Source organism: Mirounga leonina, unplaced genomic scaffold, assembly GCF_011800145.1.
Source record: "Mirounga leonina isolate KUSES-001 unplaced genomic scaffold, KU_Mleo_1.0 Mir_177, whole genome shotgun sequence".
NCBI classification, from domain to species: domain Eukaryota; kingdom Metazoa; phylum Chordata; class Mammalia; order Carnivora; family Phocidae; genus Mirounga; species Mirounga leonina.
In genome coordinates, this window is record NW_023270459.1 from 3,090,489 (window position 1) to 3,108,886 (window position 18,398).

The 18,398-nt window shown below is 40.0% G+C and overlaps 1 protein-coding gene across 8 annotated transcripts in view; it reads right to left on the bottom strand.

Annotated features, from left to right (window-relative positions):
- LOC118022797 (zinc finger protein 30 homolog) overlaps window positions 1–18,398 on the bottom strand; it is a 66,788-nt gene that overhangs the window by 17,165 nt on the left and 31,225 nt on the right. Inside the window, exon 1 of one of the 8 annotated variants that reach the window (XM_035023617.1) lies at window positions 4,108–4,142. The exons of the other annotated variants lie outside the window; for them this stretch is intronic. Coding sequence (XP_034879508.1) covers window positions 4,108–4,135 — 28 coding nt within the window. The 5' untranslated portion in view covers window positions 4,136–4,142. Of the gene's footprint in view, window positions 1–4,107; window positions 4,143–18,398 lie in introns of those variants that run through there. 8 annotated transcript variants of the gene reach the window in all.

Here is an 18,398-nt window from a genome sequence, read left to right on the forward strand (position 1 = left end):
AGAAAAAGAAGAGAACAGAGATTTAAGAGATGTTATAAAGTCTCTGTCACTAAAATACTGGTTACTGGCACCTGAATAGACATTCAGATTAATGGAATTGTAGAACCTTTGATCTCTAGGGAAAAATTGATTATTTAATAAATGTTATTGAAAAAAGTAAAATTGGATCCACATTTTATACCACATACCAGGATTAACTCCAAATGGATAAGAGATCTAAATATTAAAAACTGAAATCATAAAAATGCCAGTCTTAGTTCACTTGGCTGCTATAACAAAATACCACAGACCAAGCAGCTTATAAACAACAGAAATTTATTTCTCACAGCTCTGGAGGCTGGAAGTCCAAGATCAGGGAGTCAGCTTGGCCAAATGAGGGCCCTCTTCTTGGTCACAGACTTACTGTATCCTCACTGGGCTTCTTTTATAAAGGCACTAATCACATTCATGAGGAATTTACTCTCATTATCTCATTACCGCCCAAAGGTTCCACCTCCAAATATTATCATTTTGGGCATTAGGATTTCAACATATGAGTTTTTTGGGGAGGGTCAAACATTCAGCCCAAAGGCATGCTAAAAGAAAAAAATGGTTGAGTTCCTTTTAGATTGAGAGGAGAAAAGCCTTTCTATTTCTTACAGTCAAATGAATACATTTTACTATATTTAAAAATTGCCCAGATAAAAGAACACAAACACAAATAACAAATTGGGAGATTACCTGCAACCTAAAAAAAAAAAATGACCTTCCTAAGACCAAAAGAGCTTCACTTTGAAAATCAAGATAAAGATTAAAAATCATTATTAAAAAGGACAAAACAGGGGTGCCTGGGTGGCTCAGTTGGTTAAGCATCTGCCTTCAGCTCAGGTCATGATCCCAGAGTCCTGGGATCGAGCCCTGCATTGGGCTCCCTGCTCAGCGGGGAGTCTGTTTCTCCCTCTGCCTCTCCCCCTGCTCATGTGGGCATGCTCTCTCCTCTCTCTCTGAAATAAATAAAATCTTTTTAAAAAAGACAATTCATAAAAAAGGAAGCCAATGTTCAACCTCATTTATATAAGAGAAACCTAAATTGAAACTAAATTGAGAAGACTTCTAATTCCAATGATGATTAAGATCCTCCTGGACTTGGGGTGCCTGGATGGTTCAGGTCATGATCCCAGGGTCCTGGGATCGAGCCCCGCATCAGGCTCCCTGCTCAGCGGGAAGCCTGCTTCTCCCTCTCCCCCGCTTGTGTTCCCTCTCTCGCTGTGTCTCTGTCAAATAAATAAAATAAGATCTTAAAAAAAAAAAAAGATCCTCCTGGACTAACTTCCCTACAGAAAGTACTATCAATGTAGACAGTAAAAAACGCAGCCAACTGCAGTTACTGGGGAATGAACTGAAGCACCCACCTTTCCTGCCAAAAATCCGTAACTTGAATCGGATCAGGAAGAAACATCGAAGACATGCAAACTGAAGAACAATCTGCAAAATAACTCACCTGTACTCTTCAAAGATGTCAAGATAATGACCAAAAAAGGCCCAGGAATTGTTTTAAAGAAGACTAAAGAGATGTGATAACTGAATGAAATGTTTGATCCTAGATATGATTCTGGAATGGAGCCCAGATCAGCAGAAAGAAAGCTATAAAGGACAGTACTGGGACAACTAGTGAAATTTTTCTATGAATTCTGAATTAAATAATTATTATATCTATATTTCCTGATTTTAATAAATGAACTACAGTGATAGTCCTTGTACTTAGAAAAAGACACTGATGTATTTTTATGGATAAAGGAACATGATATCTGAAAATTACTACCAAATGGTTCAGAAAAAAAAGTACATATGTAGAAGGAAAGAGCAAACAAAAAACTAAATGTTAATAACTGGTAAATCTATAAGGGCATAGGAGAGTTCATTCTCCTATGGGGGGGGGCAACTTTTCTGTAAGTGTAATGTATCAAAATAAAATTTAAAAAAAATCAATGTTATGAGAAGAACATTTACACTTGATTAAGAGATGAAAGGGACATAACCAAATATAACACATGAACCTTAAATATAGAAAATATGATAACCAAAATAAATTTAAATACATTCCCTATCTTGAATAGTTAGTTCTAACAGTGCTATTGTTGCTTTGAAATCTTTACAAGTATATTTTAGGGTAAAACAGATGAATTATATTATACCTTCTTCTATTAATAGGTGAAAAAGGAAAGGGAACCTTATAAAAGGATTAAGTGGACAGCACTTGAACAGTGATCAATATGGCATCACCAGAAGTGGGACACCAGACTTTAAAAGCCCCAGGATGTGATGAACAGGAAGTACACAGCACCAACTATGAATTATTTTTGCCCGAAAATGTGGTTTATGCAAAATATGATCTGAATTTGATCAAGCCCCTAGATCTAACTACTCGTTTACAGAAATATGGGGCATTGGGGAACAAATTATATGACACCACAAGGTAGCAATTAGCCAAAAGCAGAATGTAGAATAATCTATAAACAACCTAGTTTTTTACAAAACAGTGATACCTATTAAAATACAACAAAAGCAAAAAATAGAAGGGAAACTGTTGTAAAGAAATTTAAGAGGCTTGGCAACTGAATGCACTGTGTAGACCTTATCTGGACCATGATTTGAACAAATCAATTGTAAAAACCTATCTGTGAAAGAACTGGAGAAACCCGAATATGTACTGCATATATGCTATTATGGAATTACTGTTAGTTTTTAAAGTTGGGATAACATCATGGTGATTATCTAAAAATGATATTCTTTTTGGTTATATATGCATACATATGGATAAAATTATGTAAATTCTTGAAATGCTACAGAAAAAAGGAGGAAGGATAGATAATAAGGATATTTGCAAATGTTTTTTTAATTATAGCTGGGTGTTGAGCACATTGGGGTTCATATTATTTTCTTCTATGCTTGAAAATTTCCATAATAAAGTTAAAATAAAAATCTTCAAATTTCCCCCAGAGGGTATAGTTCTCTCTCATCAAAAATCAGGCCAGAAAGGGCTGATTTGTCATTGGCTGGAAAGGAGAAGTGTAGTGTGGTTGGAGAATGGAGTTAGCTCATCCCTGCAGCGCCATCATTTCTGGGGATAGCGATGCCTAACGACCAGTCACTGAATGGCTGGTTCCTCCTTAAGATGTTTGTTGCTGGAGGTAGCAACATCTTGAAAAGTAGTAGTAAACTTGAGGGAAGAAAGAAAATGACAACTTATTTTAGGCAAGCTTTTTAGACGTGCAAGATTCTTTTTCCTTCCCTGTGTGGCTCTGTTGCAAAAGGAAAACGGAGAAAACAATCATAGGATATCAAGCCTTTTTCAGAGCCAACAAAACAATTTAGGAGCATCTCCCAGAACAACTTCAGGACAGAGAAAGGGATTGGTTTTCCCCACAGGGCTCTCAAAGTAGAACGGGGCACCCTATTATGCTGGTCTTCTCCCTTCTTAGGGCACTTCCAGGTGTAAATCCTCATTATAGGGGCAGCTTCAAAACAGGCACGTTCTCTCTGCATAGTAAAGTGAAGGAATTACAGCAGCTGGAACCGCGCGATTCTCAACGGGCTCTGTCCCTGTCACACGGGGGCTAAAGTACTCAGGTGCGAAGGATCCCAGCTGCCAAAAGCAGTAGATGATGGCAGGTGAGCCCGTCGTGCCGCCACAGAAGCGGACACACACACACATCCCGCGCGGTGGAACGTTAAGGGTAACATATTCCTAATACCCTCCTCCCGGAACCAAAGTCACGGTGCCGAGTTTGCCAGCGGGAAAGGAGTGCCAAGCGCACTCCACTATCACCGGCGCGGAGGAACAAAACTAATAGCGCCACGCCCCTGCTCGGAACCGAAGTGACGGTGCCGATACTGCCGGCGGAGAAGGGCACAGGCATCCCGCAACTGCAAGGCCGACTTCCGTAAGGAATTAACCTGGAGCGCTACGCCTTAGGAGAAACGTAGTCCAGAGCCGGGGTCGCCCCGATTCCTGTCAGCACCGAGCCCCGGCCGCCTACCGGTATTCCCAGCACCCCATGGGAACTTTTTTTCGGGGTGCTCCGTACCAAATGCGGCGTGCGGGTCCCAGGGAGGCGGTCCACTCACCTGGCCGCTGCAGACTGGATCCTTGCATCAAGACGTAACGGAGTGAGCGTACGAGATGGCGCAGGGACGCGGTGGCCTCCGGGAAATGTAGTAAAAAATGTGACCCCAGTTCGATCCAACAGAATGCAGCGGCCGTAGCCACATTGTGCGGCCAGGAATCGGGCGCGCCTTGAGTCTCCTTTGCTCCAGTGGGGGATCTCGCGCTCCTAAGGTGTGAGCCGACCTCTTTCCTTTACTCGAGTGACCCTAGAAAATCCCAAGGAGGTTACCAGACGCTGGGTCTTGTAGTGATGCCGTCAGAGAAATGTAGCCCAGGGCTGAGAAAGCTGCAGAAGGCCAGGAGGTAGGGTCCGGATTTCTCAGACAGGAGCTCTGGCTCAGACGCAGTAGTTGTGACTACCAGGTTTCTGCTCAAGAGGCATCGGGGGTTTGACGCTTACTTGGCGGTCGCGTGTTTGTATTCAAGTGTCCTCTGCAAGGGAAGCGAGGACTGCGGGCAGTGTGCAGTGTGTCCGATTGTGTTTGAAACTGTGAGAGGGATATTAGTGGATAAGCGTGTGATCCATTCGGGGTTATGTGAGAGCGTCTCGGGACGGTGTGAGTATAAGGGTGCTGTCTGGGATTGATCAGACAGTCTGCAACTAAGTATTTTATAACTTATAACAAAGAAACCTTTTCTTTGCATGGTTATGAGTTTTGAATTAGACTTGTTAAATGAATGATACGTTGAGAGCTCACCTGCAGCAGTGAATGTGGGAAAAGAAGTGTATGCAGCACTGTGTAATAGTGGTATCTCTAAGCTTCTGTTTCCTCACCTGTAAAATGAGTTTAACATTTGTGTGACGTTTGGGAGCACTGCTGTCCAATAGAACTTTCTGCAAAACTCGGTTCCGTGTTCTGTATCTGCACTGTCCAGAACAGTAGCCACTAGCCACTTATGGCTGTTGAGCCTCTTAAATATGGTTAGTTTGACTGAAGAATGAATTAGTGATTTTGTTTAATTTTAATACATTTAAATTTAAGCAGTTATATGTGGCGACCTAAATTGAACACAGCAGCCTGCAGCATCAATTTCCTTTCAAGGTTTAGAGGGGGAGAAACTTAACTAATTTCATCTAGCAAATAATTTGAAAAAATGAGTTTTATAGTGAAATGAAGAGGGATGGGGGTGCCTGGGTGGCTCAATTGGTTAAGTGTCCGACTTCAGCTCGGGTCATGATCTCAGGGTCCTGGGATCGAGCCGCATATGGGGCTCCCTGCCCAGCGGGGAGTCTGCTTCTCCCACTCCCTCTGCCCTGCTTGTGCTTTCTCTCTCTCAAATAAATAAATACATAAAATCTTTATTTAAAAAAGAGAGAGATAAAAAATGCAAATTCAGTCTTAATCTTTTTTTTAGTGGAATAATTTAGAGGAAGTCCATAAATATTACATATACATCTCCGTGATTTTTGCATGCACAGGCAATCACCACACACAGATCAAGATGGAGAACATTTATTTCCAAGATGCCAGAATGTTCCCTTGTAAAAATTGACTCCGCTCAGAAGTGACCATTATTTGGACTTCTAACACCATGGATTACTTTTGTGTATTCTTGAACTTCATTTGAATGCAATCAGTGTAATGATATGTGTCTGGCATGTTTTTGTCAACATTAAGACTCTGAGATGAGTCCTTATTATTGAATGTAGCAAAAATTTCTTTAGCCAGCTAGTAAATATTTTAGGGTTTGTGTGCCAGATGTTCTCTGTCACACCTACTCAACCCTGCTATTCCAGCATGAAAGCAACCATAGACAATATGTAAAAAAGTGAGTGTGGCTGTATTCCAATAAAACTTTATTTATGGACACTGAAATTTGAATTTCATATAATTTTTACATATTGCAAAATACTCTTATTTTTATTTTTTCAACCATTTAAAAATGTAAAACTTTTCTTAGGTCATTGGCCATATCAAAACAGGTGATGGGCCATATTTTGTCTGCTGGCTCAGTACTCTAAATCATGCTACAATCTATTCATTCTATATTAATAGATATTTGTGTGGGTTTCCAGTTTTTTCTTATAAATAAATCTATGATCAATCTTATATATTTTGGTAGACATAGCATTCATTTCTATTAGGAATCCAAAGTGGAATAGGTGGCTCATAAAGTAGGTTTATATTTATCTGTGGAGATACCACCAAATCATTTTCCAAAGTTGTGTCAATTTACACTTGTATCAGTAATGTAAAGGGTTCCAGTTGCTCCATATCCTTTTAAGTACTTGGTATTATCAGCCTTTTTAATTTACAATACTAGTAGGTGGGTAGTGGTATCTCAGAGTGATTTTAATCTGTTTACTGATGAATGCTCACTTCAGCATCCTTTCATGTGCCAATAACTTGAATAATGTCTCTGTTGAACTGCCTGTTTGACTTTTGACTATTTTATTAAAATCAGTTTGTGGGGTTTTTTTTTCTATTTATTCATAGGTATTTGTACATACTAAGGTATGAGGTCTTTGTAGGATATATGTACTGTAGGTATCTTTTCCAGGCTATGGCTTGCCTTTTCACTCTGTCTTTTGAAAAACAGATGCTTTTAATTTAAATGAAGTTCAGTTTATTAATATTTTACTTATTGTTGATGTCTCATTCTATTTAAAAACTTTGCCTACCACAAGGACATGAAGATACTCTATTTTTCTTCTGCTATTCTTTCCTGTTTTGTCAAAGATTAATTGACCATATAGTTATGTTTTTTTTTTCCTGGGTTTTCTATTCTGTTCTATTGATCTATGTGTCTATTTTTGTGCCAGTACCACATACTATTTTGAATACTACAGCTTTGTAATATAATTTGAAATCTGGAATTGTGATACCTCCAGTTTTGTTTTGTTTTTTTGTTGTTGTTGTTGTTCAAGATTGCTTTAGACATTCAGGGCCTTCTTTTTTTTTTAATATTTTATTTTTTTATTTGAGAGAGACAGAGAGAGAGCACGAGTAGGGGGAAGGGCAGAGGGAGAGGGAGAAGCAGACTTCCGCTGAGCAGGGAGCCCGCTGTGGGGCTTGCTTGATCCAAGGACCCAGAGATCATAACCTGAGCTGAAGGCAGACACTTAACTGACTTCGCCACCCTGGTGCCCCCGGGGCCTTCTTTAAACTTTTTATATGATGGTTTACACTGATTTTCCAATATTGAACCAGCATTGCACCCCTGGTTATGTTGTATAATTCTTCTTCTGTATCAGAATTCTATTTGGTAATATTCTATACATTACAATAGATAGATAGATGATAGATAGATAGATAGATAGATAGATAGATAGATAGATAGATAGATAGATGATGGCTGAGTTCTATTTGGTAATATTTTGTTAAATATTTTTGCAACTGTATTTATGAAGGATAGTAGTTTGCAGTTTTTCTTTCTTTTTTTTTTTTCCCCCTCTGTCTTTGTCTGGTTTTGGTATCAGGATAATACTACCGCCATAAAATGAATTAGGAAGTGTTCCCTCTTCTGTTTTCTGGAAGAGATTATATAAAATTGCTGCTAATTCTTTTCAAATGTTAGTAAATTTCGTGAAACCATGTGGCCTGTAGATTTTTTTTGTGAGTTTTTAAATTACAAATTCAATTTCCTTATTAGTTATAGGGCTATTCAAATGATCTATTTTATATTTTATAAGCTGGCAGTTTATGCTTTTTCAAGAAACGGTTTATTTTACTTAAGTTGTGAAATTAAAATGTGTAGAATTGTTCATATTATTCCTTATTATCCTTCTGAGATCTACAGAATCTATAGTGATATATCATTCCTGATGTTTATATTTTGTGCCTTTTTTTCCTAAATATTTGTGAATTTTATTCATCTCTTCACCAAACCAGTTTTTTGTTTAACTGATTTTTTTTCTATTGTTTTTGTTTTCTTTGATTTCCACTTGTCTTTACTATTTCCCTTTTTCTACTTGATTTGGGGTTATTTTCCTCTTCTTCTCTAGGTTTCTGAGTGGGAGCTTAGACTATTAATTTGAGACATTTCCTCTTTCCTCATGTATGCATTTAATGCTTTAAATTTCTCTCTCAGCAGTGCTTTAGCTATGTCAGACAAATTGTTGATATGCCATATTTTAATTTTCACTCAGATTAATGCATTTTCCTCTGAAGCTTCCTATGGAAGTTGGCCTATGGATTATTTAGAAGTATGTTGTTTACTTTCCTGTTATCTTTCTGTTATTGATTTCTAGTTTGACTAGAGCAACTTGTATATGATTTTAGTGCTTTTCAATTTGTTGAGGTTTGTTTTATGGCCCACGGTATGTTTTTTTTTTTTTTAAGATTTTATTTATTTATTTGACAGAGAGAGACACAGCCAGAGAGGGAACACAGCAGGGGGAGTGGGAGAGGGAGAAGCAGGCTTCCCGCTGAACAGAGAGCCCGATGTGGGGCTCGATCCCAGGACCCTGGGATCATGACCTGAGCTGAAGGCAGATGCTTAACAACTGAGCCACCCAGGTGCCCCCGCAATATGTTCTATATTTGTATATGTTCCACAGCCCTTAAAAAGATGTTTGTTCTGCTGTTTTTGGGTAGTGTTCTCTAAGTGTCAATTATATCCTTTTGGTTGATGGTGTTGAGTTTTTCAGTATCTGTACTGCTATTTTTCTAGTTGTTCTGTCAATTGTTGAGAGAGGGGTGTTGGAGTCTCTAGCTATAATTATGGATTTGCCTATTTCTCCTTTCAGTTCAATTAGTTTTTGCTTCACGCTGAGATGATGACCTGAGCCAAAACCAAGAGTCAGATGCTTAACCGACTGAGCCACCCAGGCACCTCAGAAGGCCCACAGAAATGTTCAAAATAGCACCATTTGTAGATGCTATTTTCCAGGGAAAAACTTGGAAAGAAATCAGATATCCATCAAAAGTAGTATATGCAAACAAAATTTGACATATATACACAATATAATACCATCCAGCAGTGAGAAAATGAACACGCATCCCCAGAACATAAGGTTGAGTTTTTAAAAAGTGACAAAATACATACGCTTAACGACTGAGCCACCAAGGTGCCCCTATCTTTTTCTTTTAAAGATTTATTTATTTATTTGAGAGAGAGAGGGAGAGTGAGCGTGCACGTACACATGAACATGGGTGGGAAGAGAGGTTGAGTGAGAGAATTCTCAAGCAGACTCCCTGCTGAGCCCGGAGCCTGACATGGGGCTTAGTCTCACAACCCATGAGATCATGAGCAGAGCTGAAACTCAGAGTCTGACGCTAAACCAACTGAGCCATCCAGGCACCCCGATAATACTCTTTTTCTTAAACTGAATGGTAAGTCTACAGGAGTTTGTTATTTTTATTCATTCAACTGTACTTATGTTCATATATATACTTGAGCATAGAATTTTAAGTTAATAAATGGGCTCAAAATGAAATAAAGTGAAAATATGAAATAGAATTGTATTTTTAGTTCAGGTCAAGGAATTCACAGAACACAACTCAAAGAACTACGAAAAGCAAGAAAATAAACAGGACAATACCGAACCAAGAAAGCTTTAAAGAAATAAATATATAAATAAATAATTGAATTATTGAATGTAATATACATGCTATGCATAATATAAACATATAAAATAGTATTCATATAATTATGAATTTAATATAATGAACATAGTATGTATACTATATATAATTATGTCAAGATGTATATAATTATATACATATCAGAGAAAATACTGCATCCATGAAGAATAAGATACTATGTAGAAGAAAAAGATTAAGGGTGCCTGGGTGGCTCAGTTGGTTAAGTGTCCAACTCTTGGTTTCGGCTCAGGTCAAGATCTCAGGATTGTGGACTGAGCCCGAGTCAGGCCCCGCACTCTGCTGCGAGTCTGCTGGACATTCTTGTGCTCTTTCTCTCAAATAAATAAATGTATCTTTTTTTAAAAAAAGAAGAAAAAGATTAAAACCAAGAAAGAGTTCTAGGAAATTAAAAATATGATGAGTAATTAAAAACTAAATAAAATTGGAAGATAAAGTTAACAAAATTTCTGGAGTTGAATAAAAAGATACAGAGAAAATAGGAGGAAAACATATAGAAGCTTACACTATGGGAGTTCCATCTAATAATATAAATTCCAGTGAGGGGCGCTTGGCTGGCTCAGTCAGTGGAGTGTGTGACTCTTGATTTTGCAGTTGTGGGTTTGAGCCCCATGTTGGGTGTAGAGATTGCTTAAAAATAAAATCTTCAAAAAATAAAAAGAAGGGGCTCCTGGGTGGCTCAGTCAGTTAAGCGACTGCCTTCGGCTCAGGTCATGATCCTGGAGTCCCGGGATCGAGTCCCGCATCGGGCTCCCTGCTCGGCAGGGAGTCTGCTTCTCCCTCTGACCCTCCCCCCTCTCATGTGCTCTCTCTCATTCTCTCTCTCTAAAATAAATAAATAAAATCTTTAAAAAAAATAAAAAAGAAAAAGAAAAGAAAAGTAAATAAATTTCAGTGAGAGAGGAAGGCAAGAAAAAAAATTGCCCAGAAGTACGTGTCTAGATTAAAAATACTCACCTGATATGCAGCATAAAAAAATTTTAAAGATCCACACCAAGGAATGAAATTATGAAATTTTAGTACATTGATGATATAGTTGACCCTAAACATTCCAGGAAGATTAGGAACACAGATAACACACAAAGAAACAGAAAACAGATGAGGAGAGTCTTTATAAAAGCAATGTTAGCTACTCTAACAGTATCAGGTTAGGTCTTCAAATTCTGAGTTAGAGAATTCTCACCCCAGGCGGTAAGTTAGATTACAATAAAAGCATTTTCAAACAGTCAAAAAAACAAAACAAAACAAAAACCCAAACCATTTACCTCAAAGGCATGCATTTTAAGGACGCTGTTGGAGAAAGGCAGTCAGCAAAAATGAGAAATACGCCAAATTAACAAGACTCAGGAAACAGGAGTTCAATTCAGACAAAGCAAGAAGGGAAGCTGTACAGAAACTCTGAAATCCTGACTGGTGTTACAAAAATCATGGCTGTGGAAGGGAGTGGGGGGCGGGAGGGCGGTATCAAATAAGTTTGAGTGTTTGGAAAAATCACTGCTGAGAGTTTGACACTTTTGGGGGGTAATGACATTTAGAAAAGGGTAGCAATAGGAACACAGACAAGGTACATATGCACAAAAACAAGGTAGTTAAATCCAGGATAAAGGAACCTTTGTGTAAAAAATGTATTTGACTCTAAAGCACAAAAATATTTACATAATCAGTATATAAATACCAAATACTGCTTTAACCAGTAATTATGATATAGCCATATTTGGAGGTGTGTCAGGGAAAGGGCAGGTGGGAGTTCTTGCTTTAAATGAAGTCTGAAGTTTTGATTATTAAACAGATGTTTTGGGCGCCTGGGTGGCTCAGACGGTTAAGCGTCTGCCTTCGGCTTAGGTCATGGTCCTAGGGTTCTGGGATCGAGTCCCACATCGGGCTCCCTGCTCCTTGGGAGCCTGCTTCTCCCTCTGCTTCTCTCTCTCTCTCTCTCTCTCTCATGAATAAATAAATATATTAAAAAAATTAAAAAAAACAGATGTTTTAATTACTTACCACTAAAATGAGACTGATCTTTTAACAAAAAGAGTTAAAAGGACTTTTTTTTTTTTTTTTTTTTAATCTGAGTGACTGCAGAAGTTATTGGGCTCATCCAAGACTTCATATCCAAGAGCAGGAAGAAATCGTGAAATACACGTAAAGGAGAAAAAATATAATTGACACATATATATACACAAATATATATAATACATATACAAATACATATACAAATAAATATATATACAGCTTTTCCTCCTCTGCATGTTACGAAGTCCTCATTTCAACATTTTGTTATGAGTCCAGGTATACATTCTTATGATGCTATCCCCTGTAAGTAAGGATAATTTTGCTTCCTTCTTTCCAGTATGTATGCCTGAAGTTATTTTACTTATCTAATTGCCTGAGTCACAATCCTGATGGCACACTTACCCAGCGTGCGGTTATCAAAATGCTGTGTGACCCACAAGCACAGCAGCAACGTGAGCCACAGGCGTGGAAAACAATAACCAGAGGCGTTGGCCTCTCGGAACCATCCCAGAAATAATGCACGGTGAGGCACAGCCGCATTCACGGATACACACAGTCTCAGGCACTCCACTAACCAAGCACAGGCTCCTACATCCCGGCATCGAAGCGGGGCATCATCGTACATTTTCTGCGAGTTTCCGCAGCTCCCCGTCTACGCGCGGGAACAGCCGCACGCACCGAAACCAGCCCGCTCCGGAATCCTGGCCCCAGACGGGCTTTACCGCGGGCTTCCGAGCCCAGCAGCCTCCTCGGCGGGTGGAAGAGGCGCCTCGAGCGGCCTCACTGCCCGCGGACTACTGACTGTGTGTGGCTTTCTCCGGAAGCCGCGGTACCGCGCTGGGGCGGCGGGGCGCGGAGCCCAAGACCAGTGGAACGAAAGCCGGAGTCTCGACTTGTCGGGGCCGTGTGCGACATTTCCCATAGGGTCCGGGCCCTAATTAGTCCCGGGGCCGAGTCCCGCTCGCCTCGGCGTCCCACCGCCCCCTCCGCGCTCTGAAGAGGCGTGGGACTCAGCCTGCCCCGCGCGCCTCAGCACTTGGCCCGAGACGCGCACTTGCCGGAGCCCCGGGCCGTTCTCGCAGAGCCGTGCGCGGGGCGCGACAGGCGGGCTTGTGCGGACCCGACTGCTCCGGGGGCGTTAGTGCCTGACCCAGAATTTGGTGTCGCTGTACTTTCCCTCCTGGGCTCCGCAGAGCTGGTGCGCGGGCTGAGCTGGATGGAGCGGCTAGAACTCGACTCGGGGTAGGGCTTGTGCGCGCGGCCTACCGCCTGGAGGCGATGCCGAGGCCCCGCGCACTTCAGTACACGCCTCGGCGTGCAGGGCCTGGCTGCGGAGAAAAGGCCAGAGCGCACGGTCGGAGGTGGAGCCCCAGAAAGAAGGTCTCCGGCGTAGAGTCGGGACTTGGACTGGACGAGGGCCGCTAGGGCTGGAAGGATCCATGGAATAGTTGTGGACAGAGTGAGGCGATAGTTGGCCTCGGGGGCGGCCACCTGCGGTGTCAGAACTGCAGCGTACCCAGAGCTGCGAATCCAGATTTTCTCGTCGTCTTCTACCTTCTCTTTGCAGATGCATGAAGAAGCGAGGGGCGGGGATGGCCGTAAGAGGTTGGGTTGTGACCAGACTTCAAAAAGAGCCAGATGTCTCCCGCGTCCCTTTATGTCAGGCCTGCCGTTGTGCACCGAAGGCACGAGACGGGGAGAATGGCTGCTGTACATCTAAAACCAGACTCAAGGTGCGTTTGTGTTTCTTCTTTGTTCCTTGAAACGCGTTGCATTTTTTCAGTTTACAGAAACATCTGGTGTCCTCCTGAAACTTCTGCCCCGGTAAGTATCTCTTGATTTACCTCTAAGTCTTCCTTACGAAGAGAAAGTCAGAGGTCCTGGGGGTAAAGCCCACTTCCCGGTGCACCCACTTATCCATCCGGTTAATCATTTACATTTTGCAAATCATTCAGTTCTTCCTGTTGGCTCTCTTTTATCAAGCATTCTTATGGTATAGAAATACATCTCTGGAGGATAATTAGACCATTATTTTAGGCGGTGATTTGTTAAAGTAGAGAAGGTACCTACCTGGAATCACACACCAGGTAGTCTTATATAGGTTTGAGTTGGAAAGCAAGATATTTCAGTCAATGACAAGGACTTCGCTTTGGGAGGCTTTTAAGAGTAGGAATGTAGGGGCGCCTGGGTGGCTCAGATCGTTGGGCGTCTGCCTTCTGCTCAGGTCATGATCCCAGAGTCCTGGGATGCGAGTCCCACATTGGGCTCCTTGCTTAGCAAGGAGCCTGCTTCTCCCTCTGCCTGCCACTCCCCCTGCTTGTACTCTCCCTCTCTTTATCTCTGGCAAATAAATAAAATCTTAAAAAAAAAAAAAGAGTAGGTATGTAATTGGTGGTTCAAGCTGAGAGATCTGTTTCAACTAGGGCAGAGATCCTCCTGCCACCCCACCCACAAATCCATAAGGGGATTTTTGTGGCACTAGCCAGGTCTAATTTCTGGTTTGTCAGCATGACTTTGTTTCAGGCCACATTATTCTGTGGTGTATGAGCAGTGTGGTATAATACTTAAGAATATGGATCCAATTCCTGGGTTAAAATCCTGGCTCTAACACTTGCTAAGTTGTGAACTGCTTAAGTAGTTTACTCAACCTCTCCTTGCCTTAGTTTGTTTTTTTTTTTTTAAAGATTTTTATTTATTTATTCATGAGAGACAGAGAGAGAGAGAGGCAGAGGGAGAAGCAGGCTCCCAAGGAGCAGAGAGCCCGATGCGGGACTCGATCCCAAGACCCTGGGATCATGACCTGAGCCGAAGGCAGACGCTTAACCATCTGAGCCACCCAGGCGCCCTGCCTTAGTTTATTTTAAGACTTTTGTGGGTTTTTTTCTTTTTTTTTTTTTTAAAGATTTTATTTATTTATTTGACAGAGAGAGACATAGCAAGAGAGGGAACACAAGCAGGGGGAGTGGGAGAGGGAGAAGCAGGCTTCCCGCTGAGCAGGGAGCCCGATGTGGGGCTCGATCCCAGGACCCTGAGATCATGACCTTAGCCGAAGGCAGACGCTTAACGGCTGAGCCACCCAGGCGCCCCGTGGGTTTTTTTTTCTTAAGAACAGTTTTAGGTTTACAACAAAATTGAGAGGAAGGCACAGAGATTTCCCATTCACCCCCCGACACATATGTAGTTTACCCCATTATCAACATCCCCCACCAGAGTGGTAACACTTTTTTTTTTTTTTTTTTTTTACCAAGGATGACCTACATTAACATATCACAATAACCCAAAGTCCATAGTTTACTTTAGTGTTGTACCTTAGTGTTGTACATTCTCTGGGTTTGCACAAATGTATAATGACATATATCCATCACTATAATGTCATAAGAGTATTCTCATTACCCTAAAAATTGTGCTCTGTCTGTTCATCTCCTCTCACCCCACACGACCACGGATTTTTTTTTTTACTATCTCCATAGATTTGCCTTTTCCAGTATGTCATATAGTCACAATCGGAACATACGTACCCTTTTTCAGATTGGCTTCTTTCACTTAGTAACATGAACTTAAGTTTCTTTCATGTCTTTGAGTAGCTCATTTCTTTTTAGCGCTGAGTAATAGTCTATTGTCAGGAGGTACCACAGTTTATCCATTCACCTATTGAAGGTCATCGTGGTTGCTTCTGAGTTTTGGCAATTAAGAATAAAGCTGCTATAAATTATCTGTGTGCAGGTTTTTATGTGGGCGTAAGTTTTCAGCTATTTTGGGTAAATACCAAGGAGTTTCCATTACTGGATTGTATGGTAAAAGTATATTTAGTTTTGTAAGAAACCACAAAACTATCTTCCAAAGTGTCTGTGCCATCATTTCTTAACTGTAAAACAGGATTACCTACCTCATCAAATTATTAGGAGGGTTAGATAAGTTAATAGTGTAAATTCCTTAGAACAGCCCCTGGCACATACTAAAAGCTCAGAGAATTTTACCTGTTCTGAGTCAGTCCCCCTCAGCTTTCTGTAGATTAGGAACAATGACAATGTAAACTTTAATTTGTTGGCACTTGTAGGTGAGAAAATGAAGCAAATGCTAACGTCATGTAGAATACCATTTAACTCCATGCCATTTTCCTTCATTTATTGACTTCTAGGAAAGAACTGGATCATTGATTTTTTTTCCCTTCACCTTCACTGAGATATGTTTGACATATAACATTGTAAATTTATGGTGTACAATGTGAAGATTTGGTATATGTAAATATTGTGAAATGATTACCACATAAGCGTAGTTAAACATCATTACTTCACAGTGCTTTACGTGTGTGCATGTGTGAGAGAACATTTAAGATTTACTTTAACAACTTTCAGGTATACAATACAGTATGGTTAACTATAGTCACCAAGCTGGATATAAGATATCCAGAGCTTATTCATCTTCTAACTGGAAGTTTTTTTGTTTTTTTAAGATTTTATTTATTTGACAGAGAGAGACACAGTGAGAGAGGGAACACAAGCAGGAGGAGTGGAAAAGGGAGAAGCAGGCTTCCTGCGGAGCAGGGAGCCTGATGTGGGGCTCGATCCCAGGACCCTGGGATCATGACCTGAGCCGAAGGCAGACGCTTAACGACTGAGCCACCAGGCGCCCCCTAACTGGAAGTTTGTACCCTTTAACAACACTTCCCCATTCTCCCAATGCCCTAGGCCCTGGCAAACACTAATCTACTCTTTGTTTCAATGAGTTGTTTTTTAAGACTCCACAAATAAATGAGATGATACAGTATTTATCTTTAACTTATTTCACTTAGAATAATGCCCTCAAAGATCATTCATGTTGTCTCAAACGGCGATTTCCTTCCTTTTTATGGCTGAGTAACATTCCACTATGAGGGTATGTGCATCTATATCTATATATACAGGAAATGTGTTATATATACATATGATAAACATATACATATGTTATATACTTGTATATGTAACATTTTCTTTATCCACTTATTGGTAGACAAACAAGTTGGTTACCTTCTCTTGGCTATTGTGAATAATGCTGCAACGAACATGGGTGTGCAGATATATCTCTGAGATAATGATTTCATTTCCTTTGGATATATACCCAATTAATTAAGATTATCCAGTCTGAAGAGCTCAGAAAAAGAATGAAGAAAAATGAACAGAGACTGAGAAATGTGGGACATCATCAAAAGTACTAGAAAGTACATAATGGGAGTCCCAGAAAGAAAGGAGAAAGGTGCAGAAAGAATATCTGAAGAAACAGTGGCCCAAAATTTCTCAAATCTGATACAAGACATGAATTTACACATTCAAAAAGCTCAACAGACTCCAGGATGGATAAACTCAAAGAGATGCACACTATAACACAAAGAGAGAACACTGACAGCAACAAGAAAGAAACCTCTCATGTACAGAAGATCCTCAATAATATTAACAACAAATTTCTCTTCAGAAATCATGGAGGCCACAGGCAGTGTAATAACATATTTTAAGTCCACAATTAAAGGGAGAAAAAACCTATCAGCCTACAACTTTATATCTGGGGAAATTATCCTTCAAAAATGGAGAAATTAAGGCATTTACAGAAAAAAAAACAACAACAGGGAACTTATTACAGGTAGACCTGCTGTACAAGAAATGCTAAAGGGAGGCCTTCATGCTGAAATGAAAGGACTCTAGATAGTAATTTGAATCCATATGAAGAAGGAAAGAACATTGGAAAAGGTAAATACATATGTAAATATAAAAGCCAGTATTATTGTATTTTAGCTTAGAACTACTCTTTTTTTTCATATATGGTAAGGCCAAATGCATAAGACAATAATTATAAATCTTTGTTGATGGGCACAATGTATAAAGATGTTAACGTGACAATAACGACAAAATGGGAATGCATCTGTAAGAAACAGTTTTGTGCACTATTGAAACTAAGTCAGTACTCAAACTTCATTGTTATAAGATGTAATATTAATCCCCAGGGAAACTAATAAAGAGAAAAACTAAAAATAGAAAAACAAATGAGAAGGGAATCAAAATGCTACCCTAGAAACAATCACAAGGAAGGCAATAATGGAGGAACAAAAAGTTACGACATAAAAGAAATTATATATAGGAGACAAAAAATTTAAGATTATAGAAAAGAGAAATGGCAAAAATAAGTTCTTTATTATCAGTAATTACATTAAATGTAAGTTGATTAAAATCACCAATTAAAAGGTGGAGATTGGCACAATGACCCATGAACCAAACATGTCTTTAAGAAACTCACTTTAGATCTAAAGACACAGTGAGGGGTGCCTGGGTGGCTCAGTTGGTTAAGCGTCTGCCTTTGGCTCGGGTCATGATCCCAGAGTCCTGGGATCCAGGATCGAGCCCCACATCAGGCTCCCTGCTCAGCAGGGAGTTTGCTTCTCCCTGTGACCCGCCCCTCTCTCACTCTTTCTCTCTCAAATAAATAAAAATCTTAAAAAAAAAATAAAGATAGAGAAAGATATTTAAGAATAAGAATATATGTCAGAGTTGGGCAAATTATGGCTCTGAAACAAAATTCAGCTGTCTTTTTCTTTTATAGCATGCAAGATGAAGGTGGTTTTTGTGGTTTATTTTAATTTTTTAACTAAGACCGTATTTTTTAAAATTTAGGTTCACAGCAAAATTAAGGAAGGTATAGAATTTCCCTTATATTCTCTGCCTCCACAC